At 44.2% G+C, this 12749-nt stretch overlaps 1 protein-coding gene and 1 long non-coding RNA gene across 2 annotated transcripts; both read left to right on the top strand.

The window, feature by feature from the left end:
- Window positions 1–4827: 4827 nt before the first annotated feature.
- On the top strand, window positions 4828–5283 carry LOC119310125 (E3 ubiquitin-protein ligase EL5-like). Its single transcript, XM_037585964.1, has one exon. The coding sequence runs from the start codon at window positions 4828–4830 to the stop codon at window positions 5281–5283; it is 456 nt and encodes a 151-aa protein (XP_037441861.1).
- A 1559-nt stretch (window positions 5284–6842) lies between these two features.
- LOC119306179 lies at window positions 6843–9157 on the top strand. Its single transcript, XR_005148883.1, has 4 exons — window positions 6843–7168; window positions 7640–7725; window positions 7879–8531; window positions 8617–9157. It is a non-coding gene; the product is annotated as an uncharacterized LOC119306179 (long non-coding RNA).
- The last annotated feature ends 3592 nt before the right edge of the window (window positions 9158–12749 follow it).

Below are 12749 nucleotides of genomic sequence, written 5' to 3'. Positions count from 1 at the left end.
TGCAAACATCTCCACACCAACATGATGGAGTTCTCATATCTTTGTCCTTCACCTTATCCAACTCGGCGTCTGTCCACTTATCCGACATATCCTCGCGGTTAGCACACGGTGGCCTCGTCACGGAACCGGAAAAAGCCATGCCTATAAAGACAAATTTGGTAGTTAGTAAAGTAAAATAACATGTATGTATGCAAAAAAACAAATAAACAAGTCCAAATAACAAGTACCATTCACCTTATTTCAACCATCTGGGTTAAGCAAGATGTCAATAGGCCTTCCTCTATCAACCCTTATCGTCCTAGGAGCACGACCACCGGTACCCGACCGCCCCCACGCCCTCTCATACTGTCTCCTCGTCCACTACCGCCAAGATTCGTCCGTCCTCCACGCACACCACTCCTGCCTCCTCGTCCACCACCACCCCTACCTCCTCGTGTGCCACCGGTACCTCCTCTTCGAGCACCACTTTGACTAGGATCCGGAGTGTTGGCATTGGTCCGTGGCTTTTTGGTGCATTTCCTAACATTGTGTCCCGGCTCGTCACATTTACCACAATTGTTGATGCCCGGTGCCTCCATGAAATGGCCGCTACCAAATTGTTTCATTCCGGTGTATCCAGCTAGGTCATCCATGTCACCCCTAAACCTCTTCTTTCTTCTTCTTCCCTTGTAGGCACCATGAGTTCGGGGTCGGGGACGATGTGTGGCCCATGATACTCAGGCCACTGTGACTGATCTAGGAAGGGATGAAACCTAGGAGTCCATGTCAACCTCGTTCGTTCCAATGTGAACTCATGCAACCGCAAGGTGGTACCATTGGATACTTTCAAGTTTCTGAACCTTGAGGCGGTCATCACATGCGAGCAAGGCCAATGATACTTGTGAGGTCTCTCGCACTAACACCACCGGGTCTTGAGGCGCACCTCATATGCTACTCCACCATATGTCATGCCGTCCCTTGTTGTGCCACCCGGCTCATCGACTTGGTAGATTTGTTCTTTTTCACTAAAACTAATGATTTGTTGACGCCAAGACTTGTGCGCTTGATGCTTCAACCAATCCTCAACTTTGAAGGGAAATTCCATTTTCTCACCTATCCATTTGGCGGTCTCTTCGGAATGCCTCAGAAAATACTCGTTAAGCTTGAAGAAGGTATATTTCACTATTGAAGTGACCGGCAAATAACGGACACCCTTGAGCACATTGTTGAAGCATTCCACCATGTTACTTGTCATGTCTCCGTATCGGAAACCTCCTTCGTCGTAAGCACGTGACCACTTATGCTTCTCCGGAAAATTCCTTGTCAAGAATTCTCTCCCTCCTTTGTTCTTCACCAACGCCTTGAATAGCTTATCATAGCGGCTTTGGAATCTGTCGGTGTTGAATGCCACACAAACATGGGTAAGATCTTTGCAAAACTCCTTACTCTTGCATGCACGGTAAAAGTTTGCCACGAAATGCCTCATGCACCAACGGTGTTGGAGCTTTGGATAGCCTGGAATGTCAACTTCTATTGCTTTGAGAATCCCATGATGGCGATCCGATATGATGCACACCTCTCTTTTGGGGCCAATCACCTTCGTCCTCACATGATCCATGAACCACTGCCAATTATCATCGTGCTCAGAAGGCACCAACGCAAATGCCACCGGTAACACATTGTCATTGGACGAGTGGGCCATTGCTACCATCAACGTGCCCTTGTACTTTCCGGTCAAGAATGTGCCATCAATTGACAACACAGGGCGGCAATGCCTAAATGCACCGATGCATTGCCCAAAGCTCCAAAAATCTCGATGAAACACTCCCTCGATTGACTCGACCCTATGGCGCATGTCCGGGTTCCGATGAGCAATGGCTCCCAACATTCTCGGAAGAATGTTGTACGCGGCGACATAATCACCATGCAACATCCTTATAGCGTTTGCCTTCGCCATCCAGGCCTTTCCATACTTGACCGGGTACCCGAATCTTTCAAAGACCGAACTCATGAGGAACTTCACCTTGACGGTTGGATCATGGGATATCTCATTCCACAATTTATAGCCTAGATACTCGGACGTGAGTTGGCGGTGTCCCTTGCTTCGGTCCGCTTTCTCCGGCGGTATGCACTTGTGGGTGGCCACACAACTCTTCAACTCCCATTGCCCGGTTTCGTTGATCTTTCTTCCACGGACCTTCCATGGGCAACCTTCTTTGTCACATTTGATTGTGTAGCGCAATTTTTTGTTGGAATGGCCAACAACGAACGGCCTATGGTTCCGAATGGCATAGTCACTCAACCATATCTTGAACTCTTGTAAACAACCAAACTTGATCCCTTTCTTCAAATGAGCATTCTCGTCCTCACTCGGTGGCCTTGGATCACCCATCCTCGGGCAAGGCGATGGTTCGATCAAGCCCAACCTCATGCCACCATCAACAATGGCCTTGTCGGCAAGGCTAAGATCACGAAACAAAGAGGCTTTCCTTGCCATTGACCTTCTTGTAAATTTGATTTTCTTGCGGCGTGAATCCATCCTCATCCAATTCTTCCAGCGGACCCTCATCATCCGACTCATACCTACACATACGGCTATAAGGGAGGTTCCGGTCCATGTCTTGTTGATGCACAATGACATCCAAGTCACCAATGGGATTGTAATGAATCTCTTCTTCTTCCGCATACACATCATCTTGAGCAATAGCATCTCCATAAACATGAGCAATGGCATCTTCATCAACATGAACATTTGCATGTTCATCCACATGAGCAACGGCCTCATCTCCAACATGATCATCACCTAGAAGAACTATGGCTCTAGCATTGATGTCCTCTTCATTTGGTTGGCTACTTGGTGGTTGGCTAGCCGCATTGTGGCCATACACCACGACAGCATCATGTATTGGGGAGGACACATTCCGGTTCAAGTCAAGTAGTGGCCGATGAACTTCAACCTTTACTTGTCTTGTGGCAAGTAACTCAAGTGACTTGTCTTATGATCCCTCAACTTTCTCCTTATAAACATCCCAATGCAATTGAGAGGTGATGGACATACTCTTTAATCGGGATCTTACTCCCACTCCCACATCATACCGTCCAATAAGCTTCACACCATCACTTGGGTTAATCCAATTAAGGACATTTCTCACTTTCACGACAATATCATCATAGCTCGGGCTTGTGTCAAAAATCATGGCCTCCTCCCATTCGTCGGTATTTCCATCCATGAAAGCCACCTTGTCCAAATAATGCACATTCACTAGTTTATCCATCTAAAAACAATGGAACAAAATTGAGTCATCCATGGACCGATCATTTCATATGGATGAACTATCTAAAATATAAGATTTTGAATCTAACAACTAGTATACCTTAATCATAGCACTAACCCTAACCTAACTAAACCCCTAACCCTAACTCTTAAGCTACCTTGCCACAACAAAGAGTGACACATATTACTTAGATCAACCATAAATACACCATAAATGCCCCATAAATGTGCCATAAATGCACAATAAATGCTAAACTAGAGGAAGAACTAGGGGGTTGCAAAACTAGTTGATTCCAACAAAACTAGATGATTTGAACCAACCAAATGAAGGGGGGATGGGGAGGTACCTTGGGTGATGCAAATGGCCTCGATCCACGGGACAAATCTCAAGCAATGAAGGTGAATCTAGTGGGTGCTTGGGTGGGGGAGAAAAGGGGGAGGGAGTGTGATATCGGGGAGGAAGAAGATGAGCGGAGTGGGTGGGTGGTGAGTGAACCCCACCGAACCTTATCTCCAGGACCCTACCGCCAAAGATCTCGGCGGTAGGGTGTTCGAGCCTACCGCCGAGGTGTGCGGCGGTAGGTCCCTTTGCCACGTCAGACACCGTTAACGGCCAGACGGCCGTCAAAGCAACCTACCGCCAGGGAGGACAGCGGTAGCCTGTACACATCTACCGCCAGGGAGGACGGCGGTAGCCAAAAGGGTCAAATGTCGAAAAAGATTCAAACCGGGGTCAGATCTTGATTTTAGACGTGAAAAGGGTCAAAACACGGAATTTTACCAGCAGGGCCGGCCTACAACACAATTGGAAGGTTCGGCGATTTTGCCAGCGTCAGCTGCCGCGAATTTTCACAGTGGAGTATAAGCCAAAACGTTACTGTCCCGAACAAGTGCAGTATATATACATACGGTTTATTTACACAAAGCGCGTCACTGCAATCTTAGTGCTTCTGTTTTTCTATGTGGTCGGCACGCAAGCGAGCGCATCAACTAATCAATTTCTATGATCTACCCGATTAATTTAAGAGCAATTCTTTGTATGTAACCTTTTTTTTTTTACAAATTCTTCGTATGTAACCTATTGTGCATCGCGAAAGAAAAAACATAATGTGGATAACTTTTTTTAGTTGAAAGAATAAAAAAGCATGGTTGGATTTTAAGAAAATACTGAAGTCAATTGATGAACAAACAGATTCAGTTGTAACCAGTGAGGCTGTCTTAAATGGAAGACAGCGACGTTGTTTTTCATTTTATATTAAGAGTGGCAAAGGGATACAAGTTACGCGTAATCACATATTGATTCATTTTCAAAAAGGATAAAAAGAGAGAGAAGAAGAAGACAATTGAATTAAGTCCAAAACTGGAGTAGTGAAACAAGACAGCCGCAAGGGAATTGTCGAGTGGAGGGAAGAAGAAAGGAAATAAGCTGAAACATTCTCCGAAAGCTCAACCCCTGTCTTTCCTTGACACTACGTACTGACTTGGCCGAGAAGGCTCTGGACCGGAGCTCCTATACAAAGGCTGGACTGGAGCGGCAGTTCGCTGGCATTGGCATTGGCCAAGGAGCACTGAGCATGGACCCGGAACTCGTGCTCCACCTCGAGATCGCCGCGGTGGTCGTGATGGCGGTCATCATCGTCGCCGTGGCCGTCATGGCCTCGGGCGGAGCCTGCGACGACGCGGTCGGCACCGCCGCGGTGCACAACGCCGACGTCGAGAGCGCCCTCGGCGACGACACGCTCATGACGTACAAGCAGGCGGCCGCCAGGAAGAAGGAGAAGGAGAAGGAGGAGGAAGAGGAGGAGCGGTGCGCCATCTGCCTGTCGGAGTACGGCGAGGGCGAGGCCGGCGAGCTGGTGCGGGTGGTGCCGGCCTGCGGACACTTCTACCACGCGAGCTGCGACGTCGACCGCTGGCTCCGGAAGCGCCGGACGTGCCCGCTCTGCCGCGGAGGGCTCGGGCCGTCGCTGCCGGGGCTGCCGCGGCCGGAGTGCCCGCCGATGCCGCCGCGGATGCCGTCTTTAGCTTAGCGTGTCTCGTTTTTCGACGGCTGCTTGTTAGGACTTGTGTTCTTGCGGAGTGCAGAGGATGCTGCAGCATTGCGCGCTTGCGCACGTGAGGCGGCTCAATTTGCGGGAGGAAATGGTGAATGCAAATTACTCCCTCCATAAACAAATATAAGAGCGTTTAGATCATTAAAGTAGTGAACTAAACATTGTTATATTTGTTTATAGAGGGAGTACTTATTTACTTTCCGTTGCTCCCAAAGGAAATATTGTATTGCCACGTCAATTACCAAGAAAAATCTGTCGCAATGCGTGATGAAAATGGGCGCCGGACAAGAGACTAGAATACCATCTCACACACACGCGATCAGACTGATGCCATTACAATATTAGTAAATCACAAGCAATTTTAGTTGATAGAAAGAAAGAAAAAAAGTTGATAGCAAGATCGAGCCGACATCGAGTTTTTCCTTGGTAAGCAAAGACCAGCACGTCGACTACCATCACTAACCAGAAAACACAGCTATCATCAATCAGCATCATTTTTTTTAGCACGTTATCAGTCAGCATCTAAGCTGAGCAGTGTGGGCAGAGTCTTTGCGCTGACTTTGACATGTTCCGGCCACAGTGTTCCTAGCTTGAGACTCGAAAAAATCTGCACAAGTTGATTTTTAATAATGTGAACTTTTTTTTAGGGTATAATGTGAACTTTTTGGCACCTAGTCCTTCCTCCAAATTCAAATCTGGTGAGAAACATCTGGTATTCACTATCTTCTGGACCATCTGGAAATTAAGGCCCCTTTTGATAGCAAAGTATATTCTAAGTATTTTGAGAATACTATAGTTTTTAAAATTATCATAGTTTTATTTACAAGAGATGTTTGGTTGCCCCTAGCAGTTGTGGTTTTAATACTGTAGTATTGGGCAAACTGTAGTTTTTTCTCTACATAAAAAGAAAGAACTCCAAACCTCTTTTTTAAAAAAGAGCTCCTGAGTGCTTAAACGAAACGTGTAGGCAGCAAAATTTTGTAATGTTGTGCGGCAACAGCCAAACAGGTTCTGTGTATTGTGAATACTTTAAAATACTCTGTTTTGGTAAAACCATGATATCTCACACCTACAAGCAAAATTACTGCAGTTTTTGATACTTTGATTTATATAGTACTTTGCTATCAAACACAACCTAAGAAACAGTGGAGCACTCCCTTTGGTCTAAATTAATTGATGTAGCTTTAGTGTTTTATACTAATAAAGTTGTACTAAAACTGCGTCAATGAATTTAAATCGGAGGGAGTATCATTTTTGACAATGTTAAAGTTACTAACCATTGTGTCTCTATTAGGGCATGGCCAACGGTACCGAAAATTTTATTAATAGTAATTAATAAACCAGTAATTACGAAAGCAATAAAGTATAAATGGGAATTTTAAATATAGTAAGGACATGGTGGACAACAACGTCCCACTGTGTACGCATATGCTAACGACGCCCCACCCTGGACGCTATTTTGGATAGAATCCACCATCTGGTTGGGTCGCACCCTGAACTAGCCTGCTAGCGGTCGCTGCATCCATCTCGTGCCTGTCGCCCACCTTCATCTCCTCTCCTACCACGGCCGTCTCTGACCTCCGGCTAATTCCCGCCGCCCACCTTGCTACGGACCGCCTCCGCCTCCGCCTCGCCCCCCACCTCCTCACGACCGCCCCGACCTCCGGCTCATCCCCGATGCCCACATCCTCACGGTTGCCCCCGACCTCCTCTCGGCCAAAGGGGGTGGACGGAGGCCGCCGCCGTGGCGACATCAGCGAGTTGGCCGGAGGTGTTCATCCCTCTCCCTTCTCTCCACTGATTGTCTATACGTCGTCCAAACCATTGGTAACAGTGTGGATCTTCCCAGGGTGCATAGAAGGTATGCATTCTGCTATTCCCTAATTAAACATTACTCCGGCCACGCATTCTACTAGCCCCTAATTAGTGATTACAGTGTCGATGCTTTCAAATTAAACAGTACAAGGAGCAGATGCTTTCAAATTTCTTTTGACTAATGATCTACTATTTGTCTCTTATTCATATGAAAGTAAGAGTTATGAAATAATATAAGTTAGTTCTGTTTCTTTCATAAAAGGTATTGTGCATCCAACCAAAGTATTATAAATTTCAGAACTGTTATGAAATAACATAGTACTTGAGCAACTAAGCATAATTGATTCCTATGCTATTATGTTGTAGCTTTACTGATTACACCGACTGTGTAGGCATAGCTGAAAACATTGGATTGTTTGAGTTTTATTTATCAGTGTAGTATTGTGAAGAATAAATTCAATTGATTGCTTTGATCTTTCATGTCAACATCTTACTCGTTCCTTTTATGTTGTAACAGGGTCTTGAAATGGATACAAATGGATGTTTCAGTGATTTGTATGGATGCCTCACAGCCAACACAAAGTATCCAAAACTTGGGAAAATGTGAGTATCCTTTAAATTCGCATGTCATCTGTTAGACTTAGTGATTAACTAAAAACTAATTGTTGTGTCTATTGATTCAGCCTAACATTTCCTTGAATGTACGGTGTTACCATGTTGGCATCCCATTTGACCCCCCATGTACATCAACTTTAGGGAACCTTGGTTTTTATCAGATTGCTAAGATGAGGAAAATCAATGTCGAAAAATATTTGATATCGGCATTGGTGGAGCATTGGCGGCCCGAGACAAACAGTTTTCACCTACCTGTAGGAGAAATGACTATTACGTTGCAAGATGTCAGTTGTTTGTGGGGGTTGCCTATCCATGGTAAACCACTTGTTGGAAAAGTTGATACACAATGGTCAGAATTAGTTGAGAGGTTGCTTGGGATTCCTGTGGATGAACAACACATGAAACAAAAGAAAAGGTGAAAAGGTGATGATGATACTGTTGTGAGGAATTCACAATACTCTCTAGATTTGGGTAAACTGCGGGAACGCTTCCATGTGTTGTCGGATAATTCAATGGCCAGGGAGATAAATTGGCATGCTCGAGCACTTGTTCTAAAAATCCTTGGCAATTATGTTCAAGAATACAACCGTGTTGATGCAACAGTGTGGCCAGACGATATTCCCTTTGATGTAGCAAGTTTACCTCATTATAGACATTGGTTCCAACAAAATGGTATGTACATAGTATTCTTCGATTCTCAATGCTTGGGCGGCCTAGATAAACCTATTCCATATCCTCGAGATAGCATCGAATGGACTGGCTACATGCCTAGTGGTCCGCCACTGGCTCAAATTGTAAGTGTTTGTTTCATTTTCATTGTACTATTTACATCATATAGTAATAAATGTGTCATGCAATATTTGTTTTGTCACTTGCAAGGGTTATGCAAGATAAAGAATGCCACACGGGGTATTAAATGTGCTATTACTAGTGGATGCAAGAAGATAGGGAAAACTATATTGAGGTCTTGTGTAGGAAATTTGTTGGATTTGAACTTGGAGCCTGGGCTGCAAAGCATGCTTACTGAGGCTAGGTTACCACTGTACATTGAAGATATTCCATTTGATGAAGAGGTTTTTGATATTGCTAACCCACCAAGCCCCCCAAAAGAGAGCAAATCTGATGTGTTCAATCAATGGATATACTCCGGCAAAGGTTTTACAACATACCTTAAGGCTGGTGAAGCGATGAGAGATGGGGAACCGACAACACAAGATGTAGGTCAAGTTACCCAATAAACCAACTCGAATGAGCTTGGTAGAGCTAGTGGGCTTATATAAAGGAGTTCGTAGCGAGTAGTTGGTTAGAATGGTCATCTGTAGAGCGACCTGGAGGTGTAGCTGACCAAATCCTTTTGTATTTTGCCCCAAAAAGCAGTCCAGGAATTTTGTTTGTGCTATGACAGATATGGATTGTAATAGTTCCCAAAAAAGTGTTTGTTACTCCTTATTTGATAAGTTCATCTCGAGTATATATTTTTTCATATAAAGGAAAATGTGATACCACAAATGCAAATCATCAATCATGTCCATCCTTGATTGTATGGCGTGCCTTTCTAGTTACTCGACCTCTTCTCTATGGATGATGTGCTCGTCCCCTGACATGTCCTCTTTTCATTGGGTGATGTCCTATTCCCTTGACTCGGCCTCTTTCCTTTGGATGATATGCTCTTTGCTTGACTCGACCTCTCTCCTCTACTCGATGATGTGGTCTGTCCTCGACTCGATGTAATGGTCTGTCTCTAGCTAGATGATGTACCTACAGTAAATGCAAAAAAGTAAAATTAGATGAAAATAATTTTACATATACACCAGTACCACAAAACTAGTTTGCATATCTGTTAGATTATTGTCCGTTATCGAACGCCGGGCTTGGTGTCCCATTCGGCTTCCTTGCATTTCACCCATGTACATCGAATTCTTTTGTGTTGACACCGCCCAAGATTTATCAAGTTATCATCAGGAACAATAATCAGGCCACTATATGTTGGCCACTCATTTTGGTTCTCGTAAGGATGAAATTGTTCAGCCCACGTGTTTGCAAGTACTTTGGAAGAGTAATATGAATGAACTATTTGATTTTCATTTAGATTCCTATACTTGCAAACAGCAAGAAAATGGGCACATGGCACACCAGTTAGGTTTGGCTTTAGGCAGTCGCAAGATGGAGTAGTATTTGGTTGCAGAGTGACCTTGTACTTGAAGTCCTTATGAATAAAAAGAACATGAACCCCATTGCGTAATGGAATCCTCTCATTGTCAACCTTGACCTCAAATATTCCAACTTCATCACCATACGAAATAACATGCATATGTCCTGCCTTATCGCCCCTTTTCACCAATAGTTTATCCACTCGTTCGGACCATTGCTTGCCTTCGTCAACCAAGTTATGAGCACTTCGCCTTCTTTTACAAACCACTCCACACACTTTGAAAATGTCTCCTCCACAATTGCTACCACTGGTAGCCTTCGGGAAAGCCTGAACATATTGTTTAAGGACTCAGACCCATTGCTTGTCATGATCCCCCAACAGTAACCCCCATCCTTGCATTGAAATACCTTCTCGGGCTTATCTTCCTCATTTTTATCTTCCTGAAAATACTTACCGACCTTTCTAAGATATGTTATTGCATTGGGACAAGTATGTTCAATAGATGACATGCCCCCTCGATTCTACGAGGTTTCTTTTTCTTGACTGCCAACTTAAGTATTTTCAGAACATCATCATCACGAAAAGCTTTGTACAGATTCTCTGCAACATGTTGAGAGAAAAAACGATGCACACACTCACCAGCACTTTCGTTCCAACCAAGGTGCGGCTGCTTAAACACCCATTTGATTGCTTTGTGGCGATCTATAATCACACACATTAATTTTCCAACACCAATTACCTCCCTTTGTAGCCATCTCATGAACCAGCACCAGTTCGTTGCGTCCTCTTTCTCCGCAATGGCAAATGCAAGAGGTATTAACTTGTTGTTAGCATCATATCCGCAAGACATTATCAATCTGCCCTTGTATCTTCCTGATAGAAATGATGCATCCACATTTATTGTTGGTCGAATGTGGGGAACTGTTGCAATGCAAGGTCCAAATGTCCAAGCAACACATCAAAATTCTCTATGCCCTTCTTGTGCCATGGGTTTCGATGGAAGAACATACTTTTACCTGGATTTTTTAACTCTAATAGCCTCGAGGAATGGGATGAGAAGATTGAATGATCCTTCCCAGCTACCAAAAAGTTGTGCTATAGCCTTCTTCTTGATACATCTCCAACGTATCTACTTTTCCAAACACTTTTACCCTTGTTTTGGACTCTAAGTTGCATGATTTGAATGGAACTAGCCTGGACTGACGTTGTTTTCAGCAGAACTGCCATGGTGTTATATTTGTGCAGAAATAAAAGTTCTCGGAATGACCTGAAAATCCATGGAGTCATGTTTTGGAATTAATAAAAAATATTGGCGAAAGAATCAACGTAAGGGGGCCCACACCCTGTGCATGAGGGTGTAGGGAGCGCCGACCCCCTGGGGCGCGCCCCCTGCCTCGTGGGCCCCCTAGAACTCCACCGACCTCAACTCCAACTCCATATATTCATGTTTCAGGAGAAAAAAAATCAGAGAGAAGGATTCATTGCATTTTACGATACGGAGCCGCTGCCAAGCCCTAATATTCCTCAGGAGGGCTGATCTAGAGTCCGTTCGGGGCTCCGGAGAGGGGAATCTGTCACCATCGTCATCATCAACCACCCCCCATCACCAATTTCATGATGCTCACCACCGTGCGTGAGTAATCCCATCATAGGCTTGCTGGACGGTGATGGGTTGGATGAGATTTACCATGTAACCGAGTTAATTTTGTTAGGGTTTGATCCCTAGTATCCATTATGTTCTAAGATTGATGTTGCTATGACTTTGCCATGCTTAATGCTTGTCACTAGGGCCCGAGTGCCATGATTTTAGATCTGAACCTATTATGTTTTCATGAATATATGTGAGTTCTTGATCCTATCTTGCAAGTCAATAGTCACCTACTACGTGTTATGATCCGGCAAACCCCGGAGTGACAAAAGTCGGGACACTTCCCCGTGATGACCGTAGTTTTAGGAGTTCATCTATTCACTGAGTGCTAATGCTTTGGTCCGACACTCTATTAAAAGGAGGCATTAATATCCCTTAGTTTCCAATAGGACCCCGCTGCCACGGGAGGGTAGGACAAAACATGTCATGCAAGTTCTTTTCCATAAGCACGTATGACTATATTCGGAATACATGCCTACATTAGATTGATGAACTGGAGCTAGTTCTGTGTCACCCTATGTTATAACTGTTGCATGATGAATTTCATCCGACATAATTATCCATAATTAATCCATTGCCTATGAGATCGTTTCATATTTGATCTTTCCCAAGTTACTTCTTCGTTGCCACTGTTACAATTGCTACAAAACTGCTACTATTACTTTTTCCACTGTTACCATTACTCCCATACTACTTTGCTACTAAATACTTTGCTACAGATATTAAGTCTTTCAGGTGTGGTTGAATTGACAACTCAACTGCTAATACTCGAGAAATATTCATTGGCTCCCCTTGTGTCGAATCAATAAATTTGGGTTGAATACTCTACCCTGGAAAACTTTTGCAATCCCCTATACTTGTGGGTTATCAAGACCTTTTTCTGGCGTCGTTGTCGGGGAGCATAGCTCTATTCTTTGAGTCACTTGGGATTTATATCCGTTGATCATTATGAGGAACTTGAAAGATGAAAGAACCAAGATTTTTCCCTCAACTACATGGTGAGGTAAGGAACTGCCATTTAGCTCTGCACTTGATTCACCTTCTGTTATGAGTAAATTTGCGACACCTACACCTGCACCTGCTATTGATTATGATATGCTGCATGTTATTGATGATGCCACTTTTGATATGCATGATGCTTATGATGAAACTACTTTTGTGCTTGATAATACTGTGCCATTAGGTGAATTTCTTGATGAACAACTTACTAGG

This window comes from Triticum dicoccoides, chromosome 5B, assembly GCF_002162155.2.
Source record: "Triticum dicoccoides isolate Atlit2015 ecotype Zavitan chromosome 5B, WEW_v2.0, whole genome shotgun sequence".
Taxonomy (NCBI): domain Eukaryota; kingdom Viridiplantae; phylum Streptophyta; class Magnoliopsida; order Poales; family Poaceae; genus Triticum; species Triticum dicoccoides.
The sequence above is the reverse complement of the archived record's forward strand: the minus strand, read 5'-3'. Positions and strand labels throughout refer to the sequence as shown.

Excerpts from the sequence above, each read along its gene's own strand:
- LOC119310125 (XM_037585964.1), top strand. The coding sequence starts at position 4,828 with ATGGACCCGGAACTCGTGCTCCACCTCGAGATCGCCGCGGTGGTCGTG.